Below are 21,279 nucleotides of genomic sequence, written 5' to 3' on the forward strand. Positions count from 1 at the left end.
TTTTGTGTCTGAGGTACCTTTACTCAATATTTATTAGCAACTTGGCCTAACTAACATTTTATGGTATTAATAAGGGTTAAGTATGTTTTTAGTCCCTTATCTTTGACTCAAAATTGAAATTTGTCCATGTCTGAAACTTTAATACATTTTGGTCCCTAAATTTTAAAAATCAATGAATATAGTCTTTTTAACTCAATTACGTTAACTTCTTTTGAGGTGTCGAACGCATTTCTCAGTAGATATTAAACTAAGAATGTATCAAACAATGTAAAAAGCTTTAATATTAACATGAAAAGTGTTGACACGTAAAAAAAAATTAACATAATTGAGTTAAAAGGACTATATTAATTCATTTTTAAAGTTTAGGGACCAAAATTTAATGAAGTTTCAAAGAAGGACAAATTCCAATTTTGTATCAAAGTTCAGGGACTAAAAATATACTTAACCCTATTAAAAACAAGGGTTAAATATGTTTTTTATGCCTTAAGTTTTAGTAAAATTTGAAATTAGTTCCTTAACTCAAATATTATCATAAGATGCGTCTAAAATGTTAAATAAACTTAACAAAATTTGATAAGAAAAATTAAATATACACATTTATAAAGACGAAAGATTAAATTGGCATAAAGCTTTAACGAGGGACTAGTTCCAAAATTCATCGAAACTTGAAGGACCAAAAACATATTTAACCCTAAAAATAAAAATGATAATAGTTGAAGAAGAAGATAATTAAGTAATCATTTCCGATAAATAAGATTATTGCTTCTACAAGTGAAAGTTATATATATCAATTTTAGACACCGCTTGTCAAAAAGTGAATGTTTTATGACAAGTGAATTCTTAACCATTTATACCAATTCTAATTATGGTTACACTTGGTTAAAAAACGTATTAAAAATATAAGTAATTTAAAAAATAATAATTCATATGTACTCTAATAAATTTAATTTAAACAAATAATGATGTATTCGTTTAATAAAGGTATAAATACACATTTGGTACCCAAACTTTTTCGGAAAGTTCAATTTGGTACCCGAACTTTAGGAATGTTCAATTTGGTACCCCAATTTTCTAAAGAGATTCAATTTGATCATCTCCGTTAAGTTGGAGTTAACACCGTGTCCGTACAGGACACGTGTCAAGCCATGAATTTTTTTTTTTTTTTAATTTTTTTTTTCCAAAAAAATTAATTTTTTTTTCAAAGAATTTAAAAACTGGCACGTGTCAGTTTATCATCGTGTCACGTGACAGCTTACAATCATGATACGTGATAGTGTAATAGCTGTTTTTAATTTAGTATTTTAATTTAAATTTTTGGTTCAATTTAGTACCCAATTTTATAAAATCATCTAATTTCGTTATTTTTTATTTGACACTAAATTAGTAAATAAGCTTTATTAGAACCTCTAGAGACATGTTACAATTATGGAAGAAATAAAAGAAGTTGAAATTTAATTTAAAGAGCAAATGCATTGAGTTAGTGTTTAATTGTGCAGAGTGCGTAGAAGAAGAAATGCCCCTCCAATCGATGTTCACATGACCGTTAAGAAGGGGTTTCTCACAACCGTGGCGCAAAAATGCAACACTCTAATCAAACTCAAACAGCTACACGCTCACATCCTCCGATGCCGTTACAACGACGCGCCGTTTTCCCTCGCGCCGCTTCTCTCCGCCGCAGCCACCTCCAACGACGCGTCGTTTTTCTCCTACGCTCGCTCCATCTTCCGCCACCTCACCCACCGCAACACCTTCATGCACAACACCATGATCAGAGGCTACCTCCAAGCGCGTTTACCCATCCTCGCTGTGTCCTGCTACTTGTCCATGCTCCAAAACGGCGTTGCCGTTAACAACTACACGTTCCCACCTTTGATCAAGGCTTGCATTGCGCTTCTTCCTTCTTCGAACGTCGTTGGCCGTTTGGTGCACGGCCACGTCGTGGTGTTCGGGTTCCGCGACGACCCTTACGTGGTGAGTGCGTTTATCGAGTTCTACTCTGTTTCTCGTGAGGTGGAACATGCACGGGTATTGTTTGATAAAACGACAAAGAAGGATGTGGTGTTGGGGACAGCGATGGTTGACGGTTATGGTAAAATGGGGAATGTGGAAAAGGCTAGAGAAGTGTTTGAGCAAATGCCTGACAGAAACGCTGTGTCGTGGAGTGCCATGATAGCAGCGTATTCTCGAGTTAGTGACTTCAAGGAAGTGCTGGCTTTGTTTGCAGAGATGCAAAAAGAGGGTACAAAGCCGAATGAGTCCGTCCTTGTCTCGGTTCTCACTGCGTGTGCTCATCTTGGTGCATTCGCACAGGGACTGTGGGTGCATTCCTATGCCAAGAGATTCCAACTTGACTCCAATCCAATTCTGGCAACGGCTTTGGTGGACATGTATTCGAAATGTGGATGTGTAGAATCTGCTTTATCTGTTTTTCAGGGTATTGCAGATAAGGATGCCGGTGCGTGGAATGCTATGATTTGTGGTGTTGCCTTGAATGGTGATGCAGAGAAATCGCTGGAGTTGTTTTATCAAATGGCTGCTTCTGGGACTAAGCCGAATGAGACTACATTTGTGGCTGTCCTCACTGCTTGCACTCATGCAAAGATGGTTCAGCAAGGTCTTTGGTTGTTTGAAGAAATGAGTAGCTCTTATGGAGTTGCCCCAAAAATGGAGCACTGTGCTTGTGTTGTTGACCTTCTGTCAAGAGCTGGCATGGTAGAGGAGGCTGAGAAATTTATTGAGGAGAATATGGGTGGACTTGCAGCCAGTGATGCTAACGTGTGGGGTGCTCTTCTAAATGCATGTAGAATTCATAAAAATATTCATGTTGGGAATAGAGTATGGAAAAAACTGCTTGATATGGGGATATCTGACTGTGGTTCTCACGTTCTTACTTACAATATATATAGAGAAGCTGGGTGGGAAGCAGACGCAAAACAAGTTAGGAATAGGATTGAAGAAATAGGGATGAGAAAGAAGCCCGGATGCAGCATAATAGAGGTGGATAATGAAGTTGAAGAGTTTCTTGCAGGTGATCATTCTCATCCACAAGCACAGGAAATGTGCAGATTACTGGATTCCATTCTCAAGATGGGAATTTCAGAGCACTTCTGATGGGTGTGAGTTATTGTTTACTGCTGTGTTGTTTTCTTACATGCTTTAGGTTAATTATAGTTATTTGCAAAAACCTTGGACATGAAAAGAAAATCAAATATAAATTGTGGTTCCTTTATTGTTGAATTTATGAGGGAAGTGGCTCCACCAGGGAAAAAAGAGCAAAAGAAAGAAAGGAAAGGACACACAGGATTATACTGAAGTTAACATATCATGGCATAAAGAATTTGGAGAATATTTTACACTGGCTTATTTCAGTTTTCCGCCTAACAAGCATCTTGCCTACTTATTACATAATTGATGGTTACTGCATCGATGACTTGTCATTCCGTAAAGTTTAATAAATCGTGTGAACTGCTGATACATAGTGACAGCACACTCGTGGTCCTTTCATAAATTTCTCTGTAGAACATCAAGTCAAAGGTAGCCATTTCTGTTTTTCCTTCTGTTTACTCATTCGTCACAGCATCCTCCAGGCATCAAATGATAAATGAATTGTGCGCCTCTCAGCTGTTGGGTGGTGGAAATGCGGCAATGAACGTAATAGGCATTCCAAAGTCAGGTGTCAAGAACACTGATTTGCCTGAAAATTTTCTGCTGATAATAAACCACTGATAAGGCGTCCAAGCCTTTCAGCTCCAGGCCCTGGTCTAAGGTCGGTGATATTTCCTATGCCAGAATATTGGTCAATGGTGCTTGAATTCGCTTGACTGAACCACTTGCCGGGCACGTAACCATCTGCATTTCTTCCCAAGAGTTCCTTATCAATCTTATCCAAGACTGGTTCGTTCCTGCCAAATTTCCTAGCAAAAGGAGCATTGCTATCCACCATTCTCTGGTAATCATGATCTGTAAGAAAATGGGGATGTTGTTTTGGAGGGTTGTCCCATGATATAAAGTGGAGGTCATGATTAACGGTAGTGTTACGAAACTCCTCCGCATTGCAGATGACTGTGTGAAAATACCCTTCTGGGGAAGACAGAAAGTTGGCATAGTACATCAAGACTATTCTGGGTAAGTTATCCCAACCCCATATACAGTATTCAGTAAATGGGCGAGAGAGCATCATCCAGGCAGAACCTGAGCAAAATCAAGAATCAAATTTTAACAACTCCCATTACATGAAATTGAGACAACCAGTTTCAAATTACTTTAAACTGTGATTTCATGTAACAAATTAGTCGTACATGTCTTCATATTTAGGAAAACAAGTAAAGAGAAACTTTGAAATGGCACGAGTTTGAGCATTTGTAATTATGCCTGATTATGAATTAAAGGAATTTATGAGGATTGGAAGCTCAGAAGTTATGCTTGCCAACCAGCATTGGAAACATGTATATAAATAACTTCAAGATGAATGCCAGAAAATTGAGGACAAAATAAGCAAAAGAACGGGAGCATGTGTAGAAAAGGTATTGAAATTCACACTCACACAGTACTATCAAATATCAATATCTTATCTTTCACACTAAACATTATTAGTGTCGGACTAGGTTCAAGAATTTCCGTAACTGCTCTGAGTATTTGTAATTGTCTTTAAATCTATGCAGGGATTAGAATTAATTTTGAGCACTTAAACAAACTCGAATTTGAAACAGTGATTCGTGAAAATAATAGGTAAGAGTTTGTCACCTGTAAACAGTTTATAAGCCGTGGGCACATTTCTTTTTTCCGATACCCAAAATACATCAGATTTCTGCAAACTATAAAGACCTGGATCAAGTATGACTGGCTTGGCTCTATGAGACCTATTCAAACGAGTAAAGTAGCCCTGGTAAAGAACGGATACATTGATCTTTACAAATTTTATGTCACTTGACATTCATAAATCATGTAACGAAAAGAATTAGTAACTTACTCCTTCCAACCAATATCACTCGTGTGTTCAATGAAGTTCAGGTGCCTGGGAATAGACGACAGCGTATGCAGCAAATCTGTTGTGTATAAGAAACAGCAAATTGCAAAAGTTGGTCATTGACAATGAAAACTGGACAACACAGTCCGTGGTTCTCTGTGTCTATTTTTGAACTTCAAACAACTAGCAAAATTAATCAGTAGATCATTAAATTCTTTCACAGTGTAAATTTCTTGAAGAATATTAATACTTAGTATTATGTAACATTCAATCGCGAATATACTTTATTAATTTTTATAATAACTATCTTAAAAATATCTCAATAATTAAAACAATAAAACAAATAAATGCAAGTATTTTTGTTTAAAGAAAAAATAAATATAATATCAGAAGTTTTAAGTTATGCACGACAAATCTTAAGTCATTATTCGACAAAGAAAACACAACATGGATACAGTTTAAAGATAAAATTATTGTAAAAGTTAATATAATTACTGTGCATTTAATAATTTATAATTGAATTTCTACTTTACAATATTACTATCATATGACTCACCTCCACTAATATAGATTACTATAAATAACCCATTATTTATACAAAATATATATATATATATATATATATAAATAAATAAAGAAAAAGACAGTGAGTTTGCCGACAAAAATAACTATTGGTCAAGCAAGCAAACAAGATATAAAATACTTCTAAAACACAGATTGGATCCTGGTTAGGCTAACAAAAAATCTATACTTAACAGGGAGTAGCGACGAAGAAGACATATAAAAGATAAGAATGTCTAAAGACCCCAAGACCCCAAAAGAAGCAGATTAACAGAAACATCATTATTAGTGATGAAGATAATTTCTTTTTTTTTCTAACAAATTTCTTCATAAGAATAAGAAAACAAAACTGAATAAAGTTAAAACTAGTTATTTACAAATTAGTTTTAAAAAAATATAAATATATCAACTTTTACACAATAATTTTCACTTCAGTTCTGGATAAGTTTCTTATTTTTCTCGTAACAGAAATGTTCAGGAGAGGAGAAACTACGTTAGTATAACCAGGAAAACACGCATACTTGGTAAGTGTAAGTGTGCGAGGGAGAAGGAGAAGGTTCGTACCATCTTGGGTTACCAAAGGGTAATCGGAAGCGCTCAAATTAATGAACCAATCCCAATCCCGAGCTTGATTCAACAAAACGGCCGCGGCGTGAAGAGTATTAGCGACCATAGTGGGTCCTCTGTAGGTAACCAAGTTGGCCTTAACCACCGTCCTCACATTTCCGAATTTCACAAAGAGAGGCTCGTTGGTCACGAAATTCGCGAGCTCCAACCTCTCCCTTGCCGGGGCCTCGAGGTCCAAATGCACCGCGTAGTGGTTCCACGGATGGTACAGAGCCTTCAGCGTCCTCTTCAAACTCTCCCCGTCGCCCGCCGACCCCGAGATCAGGTAGGCGATTCGCGGCACCGCGCTCGTCGATGTGGGACTCACCCTGAGCTTCGACTCCACGAAATGTGGCCGTTCCGGCGGGGCTTGGGCGCGGTGGTGGTGGCGGCGTTGGGAGGAGGAGGTGGAGGAAGCGAGGAGCGAGAGGAGAAGGAGGAAGGTGGATAAGAAGAGAGAGAGGATGAGTGGGAGGAAGCAGTTGTTGTTCTTGGTGTTGTTGTGGTGCTTGCTGGGTTCCATGGCGTGCGTGTTGTGTAAGTTGTGAAGACGCAGGATCTATGTTGGCGTGAAACGCGCGGAGAAGGTGAGTGGAGAAGTAAAGAGTAGAGAAACATGCTACTTAATTCTTAGTGGCCAACCTTCACCGCGATGATTATGAAGGGAGTGGCCCATTATCAAAAGCATCCACTCTTTCTATTTTTTTATTATAAAGAATAAATAAACTTTTTTTATTGATTGTCATATATTATTTAATAAAATATCTAAAGTGATTTAAATATTTTGTTTAAACATGTCTTTTAAATAGAAAAGTGTGACAAAATACAAATTTTAAAAGGAAAACAATACTCCAAGTGTGAAAATGGGTTGGAATCTGCGAGTCAATTTGGTTCATTACGAGTTCGGGTCAGGTTGGGTTAAAATTTTTTTATAAATTTCAATACAAGTTGATTTTTGACCCGGCTCATCTAAAACTCAACTCACTCAGGTTGAACCATGGTGAGTCGGGTTGGCTCATCAACCCGCAAATAAAAAGTCACAAGTATTTTGTGTTAAGTTGGACTTTATATTTGAATCATGCTAGATTTTTTTTTAGCCAACACATATATAATTTGTATTGTGATTTTGATTTGTATTTCGATTGTATTAAAGTTTTTTTAATTAGAATTATAATCTAGTTTAAACTCAAAAAAAATAAAAAAATGTATTCTTTTTTATGAAGTAAGTCCGTGAGTCAACTCGTTTAACTCGCCAACCGCAGTAGGCCAGATCAAGTTGGAATTTTTTATCTTGCTAATTAGTAAGCCGAGTTGGATTGGTTTACTAAATAATCAACCCGTAGTGAGTCGAGTCAGATCGGACTGAATTATCCATTTTGACAACTCTAATTTAAACCATTAATGATTAATCGCCCTGATAACGATAACAAGTTTCATTAAATACTCCATCAGATAATCTTACCTTTTACCGTTTAAGAATAAACTCTTTCCATAATTATTATGTTAATGACCAAATTCTTTTGAAGATTGAAACCTGGTTTATTCAATTATCATTCTTAATTATACCCTTTCCTAATTTTTTTATTATTTTCATTCATATACAAGAAAGTTAATGGTCAAGTGGTCTAATTAAGTCTAAAGTATATTTTAGAAAATATTTGGCAATATCGTATAGTAATCATAAATATTCACAAAAATAAATTAAAGAATCAAAATAATCGTTGACATAAGGAAAAAATAAGGAAAATATAATTAAATCTAAATATTATTTAATTCTTGCACATTGAATGAGACAGGGACCATTTTTTTCTGTTGAAATTTAAGGAAATGTAAATAAATTCAATTATAGTTGGTAAGGTATTCAAATAATTAATATTTTAATGTATAAAATAAGATACTTGAAATATTTTCAATTAATGATCGTTTAAACAACTGGAAATCATTTGAACATCATTTTTTTCTCCTACTGTTTTCTCAATTCAAAAGATGAATTTAAACATTCTTGGAATTTGAATTATTTTTAAATCCATTGAGTTATATTATTTTTTCATAAATATTTCTATAATAATCTAATAATTAAATAAATATTTCGTATGTAATAAAATATGAATATAACATTTATTTGTTCATTTAGCATCAGAAATAAATTAGTAATTAGTTGTTAAAAGAAAAAGAAAAGAATTGACTTGTATTGACTCGTGAGTGGAGTTGGACAGAGGTCAGTGTGTGGTGTCACTCACGTGTGAGAATTATGCGTTCCTTTTTCCCTCTTCGTTGCAAAACTGCACTGCTTACACGCGCCTTTCAAAATAAAGGATTAGGGTTATAAGTTTTATAGGAAAATATTAAAAATAAATTACATTTACTAAAACTCCCCATATATATTGGTAGAAAATAGCTTAGGTTGAAAAAGAAAAATGAATTATAATGATAAACTCTTTAATACATTATTAAATAATAAAATGGACATCATCAAAAAGTTATTTCTTTTGAAACATGATCTTTAAATTCTCTATCATCAAATATGCTCTTTGAAGAAACTATCCAAGAAATGAAAAACTTCCTTGACTATATATATTTTGAGAAAATTCCCTATCAAGGCAAAGTGTTTTGTGAAGATAGTTTCTTTTATATATCTCAAATTTAATCTTTGACTATTCATCACAGTGACATTATTCCAAAGTTTTATGCATTTTTAGCTACACTATATATGTGATGTGTAAGTTGAGGAGTAGTTTTTTTCATAGGTGGTATTTCTCATGGGTTATTCAAGAGATTTTATTAGTTTATATATTACATGTTTTTACGTGTGGAATGTGATTGTAATGTGAATCAGTGAGATAATTGATTCAAACCAATTTAAAATCATTTGTGTAATTTTTATTTCCCGTATCTTTTACTATTTTTGGAAAGGAAAACTCATCTTCGGATTTGATTGTTTTAAAAAGTCTTTAAAAGTTTGTTAATAAACAGAGAAAAGTTTAAATGTATGCTAAAGATGACCTAGTTTTGATAATGTTTGTAAATTGATCATTCATTTCTTTTGAAATTGTTGAATAAAGATTTCTTAACTTAAATAGTCTATGACAACAATGAAGTTTAATATGATCTGAAAGCAAAAAGCTCAATACGCTAAAGTGCCAAGGAGATGTGAAAAGTGTTTGAAGTCGTCCATAAAAGCATGAAAGAGGTCAAGAACGGTAAGAAGAGCACACTCACACAATAGTGAGAAATTGAGGATGTTACGAGAAGAGATATTATATGATGTTCATAAAATGTTCACTCACATAGTGAATCATATCTTAACTTTGGGGAAGAAGTTGGATAGAGAGGAGTTAAACATCAAGATTAAAAGTCTTTGGACAAAATTGATCGCCTAGGTTAAGTCATAAACGATTAGACATGTGTCTACATCTATATAATTGCTAACAAGTCATCTAAGATTTTTGTTATAACAAATAATACTAGGTTTTATGGTTTGTTAGAAAAAGTTCAATAGACCTTATTTGATTTGATTAAGGACTTTTTATACAAAGTATAAAACAAGATTTTATAAGCATCAGATCTTGACAAACATAAGTGTTTTTTATCTGGTTGAAAAAATGCAAAGTATCTTACTTATACATCTTTGCCTAATAAGTTTTCGGTTGGACAAAGGCACAAATAGTTTGAACTAGTTTATGGTACATGTTAAATACTTGTAAATACTTATTCTATGTATGTAGATAATGTTAATATATTATTTTTACAAGAGGGCCTCACAAAGACATGTTTACATTTAACATCTCTTAAAGAACACGTTTAAAGTTGTTCCATTCAAACACTTTTTCGAAAAGACACAATGTTAATTTTGTGAAAATCATTAGCCTTTCTACGTCTTACACTTTACTCCATTTTGGGAAGAAGCTATTTATTAGACCGATAAGTCATGTCATGTATCAAATAGATGCATAAAGAGGATATACGAAATTAATGTTAGATGAAGAATATTTAGTGCATCTCTCAACTTGAACATGGATAAATTTTTGAAGAAAAATAACTCTTGAAGATCTCACAATAACTCCAAAGGATTTGCAATGGATTTTTTTCTTTGAATCTTTATATAAATAAGATAGTTTGAAGAAGAAAGATTAATAACAAACAATAAAACTTTTAACGCTCTTCATATAAATAAGAATTCCTTGTTAAGAGTAAAGACTTCACCAACCGAAGGTTTTAAAAAAAATGACATTTGTTTTATTATCTAGTGAGATGCTTCTATGATTAGCCCTAAAACCACTTTTTCAAAATGCACATTAATTTTGGTAGAAAAAACATGCTAAAAGATGAAGTTTGTTTTTGGTAGAAAAAAAGAGACTTTTAATCTAGAATGAACTTCAAATAATGTAACAAGTGATGGATTGTACCTAAATTTGTGCTTAATAGATTTTGCGTGTATTGAAGTTTTCTAATTAATCTTTTACACATAGAGGGATCCTTAATAGGGTCACCATCATTGAGACTATATTTTAAATTAAAATTCATAGATAATGTAGTTGATTTGTATTTAAAAAACCAATATCATCAAATAAAGATAAAATATATTTTCTCAAATAAGCACCCTTGCTAGATTTGATACTTTTTGAGTCTACAAAGTATTTAAGAGAACTGAGAATCTTTAACAAATAAATAAGAATCAAGGTCTCCTTAGGTGATGTTCACATAAATCAACAAAATGACCACTGAAAAATAAGAATATTGAGTAAACAAAAAATAATAACTTTTAGATCGTGTGAACCAGATTGCAATAAAGTTAAAGAGAACTTGTAAAAATATAGTGTAAAATCTTATTCCCATCCATATTTAAGTTTATTCAACTTGTAAACTATTTCATTTATGTATATTTCCTCAAATAATATTTATTTATATTTTATTCTAATATCAATAAAATTAACATTTGCCTTTTATTTTATATATTACATTTTTACTATTATTCATACTTTTCAAATAGAGGACAAAAACATAATAAAAATTGAAAACTTCTCTTCTGTACAAACTTCACCAAAATTTATTATATATTTTTTTATCTGGTTCAAAATGATCATACTTATGATATTCATAAATTTTATAAAAAAAATAATAATGAGAACGAATTATCATATTTTTACATTAATAATTAAAATTTGAGAGTTTAATAATTTATGTAGACCAATTAAATATGTTATCAATAATTATAATATTGTTTTACTAAATTTAGTAGTGAAATTAGTAATTGAGTTTAATTTAAATTTATATTCACACATATTATTGATGTTAACTATTAATATTCAAAAAATATAAGTATGATTTAAACTAAGAATACTTTTAGCATTTTAATTCGTTATATAATTATTTAAATTAACATTTTAAATTTCACATTTTAAAGTAATTAACTTTTATATTAATTTTACGGTCGCAAAAAAAAAATTAATAATTATCAATCTTAATCATAATTGTATTTTGTATACCTTTTTTAATAATACTCATAAAATAAAATTAAATATTAACAATCACTAATCATAACTAATTAATTCTTATTAAAAATACTTTCTAATAATTATTAACTATTAAGTATGTAATTACTAATCAACTTGATCTAATTGTTTTGGAAGTTTTTTTCTTTAAAATTATCTTCTAATTAATTTCAATGAAAAAAATTGGAAAAGTTAATAAGGAACTTGACCGGATTCTGACTTATTTTCTAGCTCATTCCTACAAATCAAGTCCATGGGACTAATTATATACCTCAACAATTATCAGGTTTATTTTTTTGTTGAATTTACCCGAAAAATCATATTAATAACTAAAACCCTTTTTTTCTCGGTTTCTCTATTTTATTTTGAACACTAAAATAATTTACTACTATTGAAATATATTTGATGTTAAAAGTACTTATCCAATTGTACAGTAAGCATAACCATAACCATAATATGTTAGGATTACACATAAATAGTTATTTTTATACATATTTGACTATGATATTTAATATTTATATCATTTTCATGTAATTTTTTAACAGTAAAGTATATTTTTTATTTTTAAATTTTGACATAAAATTCAAATTTTGTGTTACAAATTTTTATATAATTTGAATAAATACTTTAAAAATAAATAAATATAGTTCTTTTAATTTAATTGTATAAAATTCTTTTATATATTCTAGATAATTAAATTATTTATTTTGTTTGATACGTTCGACTCAAATGTAAATTTAAATTATTTTAATACTTAAAAAACATTGACAATGTTGGATCAAAAGAAGAATGCATATTCATTCTTCAAATTTAAAACTAAAGTGTATAAATTATTGAAAAATAAACGAATTTTATCTTAAAAACATATTTAACTATTTTTTTAAACAGTGAAATAATCAACTTTTAATTTTTTTTACACCTATTATATATTTATTTATTTATCTCTTTTATCATATCATATAATTTATAAATTTATTATTTTATTTTTTTAAATATATATTATGTTGTGAATTATATTTTTCATTGACACACTTTCTTATTGTTTTGTTTCTTTGGTAGTATACAAACAAAAAAAATGCCTTAATAGCAGAGACATTTTTTCAAACAGAAGGAACACATGTCGCATAGACATTGGGGAAACCACGTATATGTGTCTGAATTGGAATTGTGCTGCGCTCAGAGCAACGAAAGCAAAGTCAATGCTTAAACGGTGTGGATTTAAGTTTGGACATGCAAGAGCGAAACGTAGAACAGAATGGGTTGGGTCGCAGACACTCTTCACTCTTTCAATTCCATTCAACTCAGAGAAGTATTCAGCCAGATCATCACTCTCGGTACCATGCTTCTCTTTCCCCAATTCCTTTCATAATCACTACGCAAATTAATTACTTAATCGTTGTTAATTTCTATTGCTCTTGCAATCGATTTCAGGTTTGGTTGTATCATCGGCGCTCGTCACATGGAAAGGGTTAAGCTGTGTTACCGGCAGCGAATCGCCGGTCGTCGTTGTTATTTCCGGAAGCATGGAACCTGGTTTCCAACGAGTAAGTGTCTCTCGCTCTAGTCTCAGATTATGCATAAATCTTCTTTTTCTTTCAAGAACATTACACTGACACACATTTTTTTTACTTTTTTTACTTTGCATATTATCGCTTTAAATTTTGAAAGTGTTACATTTACTCTCAATATTAAAATCATTACAAGATTCAACTATAAGAGTTTTGGAATATGATGAAAAACAAATGATTTTATTTATATACGTAACACAGATGGTAATAAAAAATCCATTGTACAAGTGTAACGAGGGGGAAAACAGGAATGTAATTATAATTTGAGTTAGTGATGAAAAATGATATTTTTGGTTTATTTCAACGTTTGCCGATAATAATGTAAATGGTCATTTGCATTTTCTTTTGTCCCAAGCTTATGTGATGCTGGTTAAATGGTTCTTACAGGGTGACATTCTGTTTTTGCACATGAGCAAGGATCCCATTCGTGCAGGAGACATTGTGGTTTACAGCTTAGATGTATGTACCATCATCATCATCATCATTATTATTATTATTATTATTATTATTATTATTATTATTATTATTATTTTATTATTATTATTACTTTGTTCTGTACTGGTTCTGGATTTTGAGAATTATTTTATTAATTTCTTGGCATTGACCATCAGCCTTTTGTCACTACTATATTTGTCTTGGACAAGAACATGTTTTTTGTCCCATGAAAATATTACTGTTTTTTTTTTTTAATTATTCGTATTGATATAGAAAAATCGTAAAACCGAAAAGTACTCTCAATATTACTGCACAAGTAGCCAATGTCAGGTTGAAGCTGCTAGTGAAAATCCACTTATTTGAACTCAAATATACTTTTAGTATTGTTAAAATATTATTATTTATTATTTTAGTTTTTATAAAGAAGTGTTTAATTCTTTATCTTATGTTAAGATTTTAATCATTCTCTAGATACTGAAAATGTGTTACAAGAGATTAATGACATTATTTTGCTAGTTAGAAACTACAATTAACAAGATTTACAGAGAAGTTCAAACAAAAGCGTGCTATTTTCTTGCGTATAACCCTTTAACTCTCTTTTCTTCTCAACACTTAATTATTCAGCAAAATCTCATGCTGTTCCCATTAATGGAGAGTATATGAAACTATCAATATTGTACTTGTCAACTTATTCTGGAAATAAGACATTTCATGTCTATCTTTTCCTTAATATTAAGCGCTGCAAATGTAGTTTTCTTATACTCTGATAGAGAGAAACATAAGAGATAGGTTGAATGGAAATAAGTTAGTAGAGCATAAATATTTGAGAAATAAAATAGAAATTAGAAGTATTTGGTTGAAGAGAAATAAAGAAGACATGGGAAGAAAGATATACAGATAAGTATAAACGAGTTAGAAATATCACAATGACTCCCGTCAATTTTAAAATTATATTCCTGTTTTTTTTTTCATACTTAAATTCATTTCATCTTCACTCATCCTTTCAGTTTTTTCAACACCAAACAAAGACTGACCTTTTAACAAGTCTAGTAACATTCATGCATTGCAACATTGATGGGATCCTTATCATCTTGTTCTCAGAAGGGTACAAAAAAGTTCTTCACTTTTTTGTGGACTTCTTTTTTTTTGACACTTAAATATGTGTTTGTTATATATAAACCAGGAAAGACAAGCTTTGGCCATCAGTTATGTTCTTGCAATATATGCTAGTCTTGAAAGATTTATTTATTCTTAATGTGGCTGCAACAATACATTTTTATGACAAATGGCTACACATTGTGCAGGGAAAAGACATTCCAATTGTTCACCGTGTAATTGAGGTTTGTATGACTTTATTTTTCTTCTGCTCAGCATTTTAAGTTCTATTTAGTTCACCCAACGTAAGCCAATCATAAACCATGTATCATTAAATAAGAAAGTAGAGATTGTGCACACACTAATGTGTGATGATCTTTCCTTTGCTGTTGTGTGCCTGCTCTGCAACAGTTAGTTATTGTAGTATGGAAAGTTCATGTCATAATCTTAGTATATTGTGCATAATGTTAAGAAGTGGACTTAAGTCAATCCTACAAAATCGGTTTGTAAGGTGTGGCTATGAAATCTTCTTATCTCTAGTAGATGTGGGATTCCAACACTCCCTCTCACTTCGAGGTATATATATCTCGAGCGGAAGATTAGACATTAATGAATGGTTTGATAGTGGTCTGATAGCGGGTGACACGATAGACCCAACAAACAAATCTTACTAGGATAGGTTCTAACTCTTGACTCTAATACAATGTTAAGAAGTGCATTTTAAGCCTAACTCAATCCTATAAAATCGGTTTGTAAAGTGAGATTTGCACTCACTTATATACTATGAAATTGCCTTATTCTAATGTAGAATATAGATAAACGAAAACGAAAACGCAAAGGAATGCATATGAAAAAAGGATAAGGTTTGGGTCTAGGGTTTAGGATATTCTTTTTTGAAAACCTCAAACCCTAAACCTTAACATGCTAACCATGCTAGTTCTAGAATCAAAGGCTACCTGATTTGTTTTACTGAATTTTTTCATTTTACAAAATGGATTTATTGGCTTCTTCTACGTTTAGAATTTGAATATTATTTGATGACTATGATAGATATCACTCGATTTGTTGATTATTTTAGGTTCATGATCGTAAAAATACTGAAGAAACTTATATCCTAACAAAAGGTACAATACAACAGATATGGATGCCTACATAATATGTCCATGTCATATTCCAATTTCTTGTGAATTAGCTTTTTTGGTTTCAAAATTTCAGGAGACAACAATGATGAAGATGACAGGGTTATGTATAATACTGGCCAGAAGTGGTTACAAAAACACCATATTATAGGAAGAGCTGTAGGGTAAATCCTTTTACCTTAGGACTAAGCTTCACCTGTTGCTTCTCTTTTGGAATTTTTGGATTAAATTGAGAGAATTTAAAAATATTTGTTTTCAAATCAGGAGTCTTTGTTATTCATTTCTTTAAAGAAATTTGCAAAATCATTGTTCAAAGTATAAACCAAACATGATTTCATCACTTAAGTATCTATCCACAACTTCATTACTTGCAGGTTCTTGCCTTATCTTGGTTGGGGTACAATAATAATGAGTGATATTCCTGTTCTCAAGGTTTGTTCTTTGGGGCTACAATTTAATAGTGTGTCAATATTAGCATATTAATATTAATTCATCAATCATCACTTTCTTTTTTGCAGTATATACTGATAGGGACATTGGGAGTGATAGTTTTAACAATGAAGGACTGATGCAATTCTTGATACATGGCTTAAACGAACAGTAATTTAGTTTTTTTAAAGACGAAGAGTGTAACAGAGTATTGCATAAATTTATATAAGAATATCATAATCTTTTTTCTTTCTCAAATATATACATACCTCAAAGTTACATACTCTTCCTTGCTTTGGTTTAATATGACAGTGCAATAAAATGTAGTATGTGGCAGTCTTATGGTAACGTAGTACCATTGGTAGGAAAAGAAGGTATACAGAGAAAATGTTTTACCTATGAATTTGGGTGGGTTATAAATTTATCTAGAGATGAGTAGTAAGTTAAGTAGTACATGTATAAAACGTATTAAAGCTTGTGGGTAATAAATATTTGGATAAGGAAAATGTGTATGTGCATAATTTAATAAAAAGTTAGAAAAGAAAAGGTTTTGAAAATTAATAGTATTACTTCTTCATGTTTAACAAACTTTAATATTAATATTCTCACAAATGTTTGATAAGATTAACAGCACATACTTGGATTTTTGTTAGTTTATCCCATCTTGAATTATGTCTAATTTTTTTACTAATTTCAAAAGGAAATTAATATTATAAGTATGATTTATTATAATAGTATACATAAATCATTTTTTATTTGGACTTCGTACACCCCAACTTTTTCTACTTAACTTGAGTTTTGTTTAAAATAATTCTTAATAAAATATTCTTTAGAACGTAACTCTTCCTGACTGAGCGTTATAAAGATAGAAAGTGATCTAAAAGATCGTAAGGCTTTACTCGGAATAACATATCTTCAAAAAAATATCAGATAGTAACATGTTTTTAAACAAATAAAAGATTTTAACGCTTTCATGTCTTTAAACAAATATAAGGTTGAAACTTGGAATACTTAAAGCTTTGGATAATAAATTTTGCAACACTTTGACAACTCTTGATCATTATCTTTCATCAACTTAGAAGATTTTTTCTTTTTATGAAATCGAGAAAAGAGTTGTTGGAAATCTTTTTACTCGTTGATTCAAAACATTATTTTAAAATCTGTCTAAAGATACATTAAATACACTCTTATAAATTCTTTAAAAAAACATTATAATAGTTGGCATGATTATCAAGCCTTTTAATTCAGGTTTTTGCATTAAAATATTAAAACAAACTTCTTCCTAAAAACATTTACAAGAAAAAACTATATATTAACTTATTTATCCAAGACATACATAAACTAATTAGTATAAACACGGTATAATTTCTATATTTTTTTTAATTTTTAACTTATATAACTTAATTCTAATTTATAATTCTTTAACTTTTAGCTTTTAAAACAAATGATGAGCCGTAAGTTTATTCATTTTAAAAATTATATTTTATCTAGAATCAAACCAAATCTACGTCAATATGAAATAATAATGCATAGGCTCTTGACAAGCCATTTGGCCAATTATCTAAATATTAGTTTTAGTTATAAAGAAGAAGACAGGAATTAAAACTCACTGAAATAATTTCCAATAAACATAAGAAATCAGGTATAATTTAATATGTGCTGAGTCACCTGTACCATGCAGGGTGCTCTCGATTGATATACTTAAGGTTGTAATAAGACTTTGATCCTTGGAAAAATGTCGAGAGAGAGAGAGAGCACCCTGATGACCCCACAGTTTATGCCTCTTGTTAAGTACTTATGTCACAACTCAGGACACATTACAAACACACGACATTCTTCATCAAATGTGAAGTCAAAAGTGGCAAGCCAAACCGCCATCAAAATAAGTTGGCCATAAGTTGACACACTACCAAACAAAAAATGGCTATTATCTTCTGACCCTGATGAATTTGAAAAGGAGACGGACTAACATAATCCAATGAAAAAAGACACTACATTAATAAACTTTGCTAGTCCTAGTTCTGGCTCTCCTCAATCATGCAGACCCTAACAAAGGTGAAAACCAAGTCCCTAAGAAACGTGAAATTTAATATCCATGATGATAGATAAGCTATAATAGATCATATCATAGATGGTTCCTGATGGCCATAGACCTTCGACTCTCATTTGTCAAATCTTTTTAGCCACCCAACTATGCCTCCACTACTACCTCAATCAAAGAGCTTCCGCTTATCAAGTATCAAGGAATTAAAAGAAGTGAAATTGAACGTGATCAAGTGATAAGGCATGACAATAAAAGATCATTTTTAATTGAGTGTTTGTGTCCAAAAATCATGCTTCAGAGTATACACTTCCATCGTGTATGTTCATTAATGACATCAATAACTCCACATAATTCTGCTTCAGCAAGCGTTTAGCACCCTCTAAACACTATTTCCTTTTGATGATGATGTAAAATCATGGAAGCGTTAAACTAATCCCTCTCGATCTTTGCTTCCTCTTTTTGCCATCTCCAGTCATATGCTTATCTATTGTTCGCCCATTATCTTCTCCCATTCATCCTACTATATTAAGCTAAAGCATTAACGTAATATGTAAAAGTTGTCACCTAGTAGCAATAAAATCAACCGAATAATCAAGGAATTATAGCAAATTAATACTTACAGATTTACTCTGCCACTCAGCGTACCACTTAGCATGGAATACACTCCAATCAAAAGACAAACGTAAGTACAAAATTGAGCCAATGATTTCAGCAAGTAAACAAAAAATTCATTAGGGAGATAGTTGATGAAATTTGAGAGAACAATTCCAACAAAGAAGCTGGCTTATTGTGAACTTGCTTCACTAATATCAAAGTGAAAAAAATAAATTGTACATTCTATAATATCACAAACAAGTAAAATAGCTGTTGCATCTACATCAAAAGGTAAGACAATAATTAAAATAAGGATTATGATTCCACTTATCAATTCACCGACTCAAACTTCCGCAGCATATCGCAGTGCGGTGTTTCCCGGATATACCCCCATTGGCGGCGCTGCAACTCGAAATGACAATTCTGCCGAAGAACGCTAAAGTAATCCCTCTCCACCCTTTCTTCAAGAGTTGCTCGTTCTTCGCTCTCAGGCGGATACTCCTGAACAAACTTTGTAGACTTGACATAATAGTTAACACCCTTTGGTGTAGTTAAACGATGCTCATAAGGATAGCTCTTCGACAGCGAGTACAAGGGATCCGACGAAGGCAAAAAGTTTAGTAGCAAAATCAGTAGCACCGGCAGCAACTGAATTAAAGCACGAACATTAAACCCACCAGAAGCGTGTTCAGCAGGCCTATGAGCATTGAAGCCGTTGAAACCAGCTGGTCCAAAACTGAATCCTCCAAAATTGGCTGCAGGGGCCATTCCTCCAAAGAAGAAGTTCCTAAATATCTCCTCAGCATCAACATCAGCCTCATAGTAACCATTATAACCCCTAGCAGCTGGCCTCGCGGCACGTTGCTCGTAAATCGATTCATCTTCACCGGAAACATCATACTTTCTCCTACTCTCTTCATTGCTAAGGCACTGAAACGCCTTTGACACAGCCTTGAATGCTTCCTCAGCGCCAGGGGCTTTGTTCTTGTCCGGATGAACCTTAAGGGACAGTTTCCTATAAGATTTCCTCACATCCTCAACAGTGCAACTTTTCTCTAATCCCAATATCTCATAAAAGTTTTTCTTCCTCTTAATTTCTCTGATAATTGAAACTTGCTCTTCGGTATACGTGGCCGAAGAGGACGAGGACGACCCCGCCGTGGCCGCCGAGGTAGCGGCCGCCCTTCGCCGGAGAGAAGGCTGATCGGGGGGCACGGTACGTTCCGCCGCTGCCTCTTTGGCAGGAGACTTATCCCCTGCGTCCGCCTCTATCGTGGACAGTAGATCGTCGACGGGGAGCGTGGGGTCGAGGCGGCGCGCCTTCGTCACGAACTTCAACGCGCGTGAACGATCGCCGTTTTCTAACGCCTCTTTACCGATTCTCAAACATTTCAACGCGTCGTCCTTGTTCCCATCCATCGTCGAGGTAACGCTCGTGCCGGATCTTTGCACCTGAAAAATTAGGGTAACCGAGGGAGTGAACAATTCGAGATTTATATGTGAGATTTGAGATTAATTTTGGGGGAAAATAGAAAGAAGAACAGAAAATTACGAATTGAAATGAGAAATTGAAGAGATGCATGAAGGTGATTGGTGGATCGAGAGGGAGTGAAGAAAATGGGGAAAGTGAACTTACAGTTGAAGAGCGAAGACGAGCGTAGAAGAATTGCGCTATCGAGATCGGAAAAACGAGTCGATTAGGGTTTCATTTGGAGATAGAATTGAGATTGTTACTCAGTTTATCACTGCCCCACGATTGGAAATTAATGGAGCAACTCTTTGATCTTTCTCTTCTTCTACATATATACTTCGCCTCTCTCAACACGCGTATTCTATAAAAATAAAAAGATAAAAGATATATATAATATTTTTTTCTAAAATAAAATTCTTCTATAATCAAAATACTAAAGTAAATTATTAACTATATAAGTATACCTATTTTCTTTGCATATTCAGAAATCCGTGAATTCTAATAATGAATCGTCCAACATAACATAAAAAACAAAAGAGTTCGAAACCCTAAAAGGAAACATCTAATTAATAATTCATTTTAAATTAAGAAATATATTAAAATATTGTTATTCTAAGTGGTTAGAAGAGATGTTATTTTTCTTTTTTACCAAAATATCATCACTTATTTTAGAAATTTGATAACTAATAAAAACTAAATAAAGGTTATTGAAAAATTATATTTATTTTTTGTAAATAACCTATTAAAATAATAAATCACACAATATAATGTAATATCAATCGGTCCGCTGTAAAATAAAGTTTAAACTAAGATATCTTTATTACTAATGTAATATCAATTGGTCCGCTGTAAAATAAAGTTTAAACTAAGATATCTTTA

At 32.1% G+C, this 21,279-nt stretch overlaps 2 protein-coding genes and 2 pseudogenes across 3 annotated transcripts; 2 read left to right on the top strand and 2 right to left on the bottom strand.

Annotated features, from left to right (window-relative positions):
- The first annotated feature begins 1,450 nt into the window (after positions 1-1,450).
- On the top strand, positions 1,451-3,237 carry LOC114162894 (pentatricopeptide repeat-containing protein At5g66520 pseudogene; annotated as a pseudogene).
- Positions 3,238-3,303: 66 nt separating this feature from the next.
- Positions 3,304-6,782, bottom strand: LOC114164144 (beta-glucuronosyltransferase GlcAT14B-like). The gene is made up of 4 exons (XM_028048689.2): positions 6,092-6,782; positions 4,970-5,045; positions 4,744-4,859; positions 3,304-4,191 (listed from the first exon to the last, which is right to left on the bottom strand). The coding sequence occupies exons 1-4, from the start codon at positions 6,654-6,656 to the stop codon at positions 3,677-3,679; spliced, it is 1,272 nt and encodes a 423-aa protein (XP_027904490.1). The 5' UTR covers positions 6,657-6,782; the 3' UTR covers positions 3,304-3,676.
- A 5,959-nt stretch (positions 6,783-12,741) lies between these two features.
- Positions 12,742-16,551, top strand: LOC114162746 (uncharacterized). Its single transcript, XM_028046710.2, has 8 exons — positions 12,742-12,959; positions 13,057-13,169; positions 13,581-13,652; positions 14,933-14,968; positions 15,802-15,847; positions 15,939-16,026; positions 16,237-16,294; positions 16,381-16,551. The coding sequence occupies exons 1-8, from the start codon at positions 12,881-12,883 to the stop codon at positions 16,429-16,431; spliced, it is 543 nt and encodes a 180-aa protein (XP_027902511.1). The 5' UTR covers positions 12,742-12,880; the 3' UTR covers positions 16,432-16,551.
- A 2,490-nt stretch (positions 16,552-19,041) lies between these two features.
- Positions 19,042-20,767, bottom strand: LOC114164134 (chaperone protein dnaJ 49 pseudogene; annotated as a pseudogene). Its single transcript, XR_014984329.1, has 2 exons — positions 20,566-20,767; positions 19,042-20,381 (listed from the first exon to the last, which is right to left on the bottom strand). The product of XR_014984329.1 is annotated as a chaperone protein dnaJ 49 pseudogene (transcript).
- Between the last annotated feature and the right edge of the window lie 512 nt (positions 20,768-21,279).

Source organism: Vigna unguiculata, chromosome 9 (assembly GCF_037176805.1).
Source record: "Vigna unguiculata cultivar grain cowpea cultivar isolate G323 ecotype 2 chromosome 9, ASM3717680v1, whole genome shotgun sequence".
Classification (NCBI taxonomy): Eukaryota; Viridiplantae; Streptophyta; class Magnoliopsida; order Fabales; family Fabaceae; genus Vigna; species Vigna unguiculata.

Bases quoted from the DNA above. Each gene is read 5' to 3' on its own strand.
- LOC114164144 (XM_028048689.2), bottom strand. From the start codon at position 6,656: ATGGAACCCAGCAAGCACCACAACAACACCAAGAACAACAACTGCTTC. The intron at 5,046-6,091 runs GTACGAACCTTC...TATACACAACAG, and splicing joins CCCTTTGGTAACCCAAGATG to ATTTGCTGCATACGCTGTCG. The intron at 4,860-4,969 runs GTAAGTTACTAA...TCGTTTGAATAG, and splicing joins AGTGATATTGGTTGGAAGGA to GTCTCATAGAGCCAAGCCAG.
- LOC114162746 (XM_028046710.2), top strand. From the start codon at position 12,881: ATGGGTTGGGTCGCAGACACTCTTCACTCTTTCAATTCCATTCAACTC. The intron at 15,848-15,938 runs GTACAATACAAC...TCAAAATTTCAG, and splicing joins AACTTATATCCTAACAAAAG to GAGACAACAATGATGAAGAT. The intron at 16,295-16,380 runs GTTTGTTCTTTG...TCTTTTTTGCAG, and splicing joins GTGATATTCCTGTTCTCAAG to TATATACTGATAGGGACATT.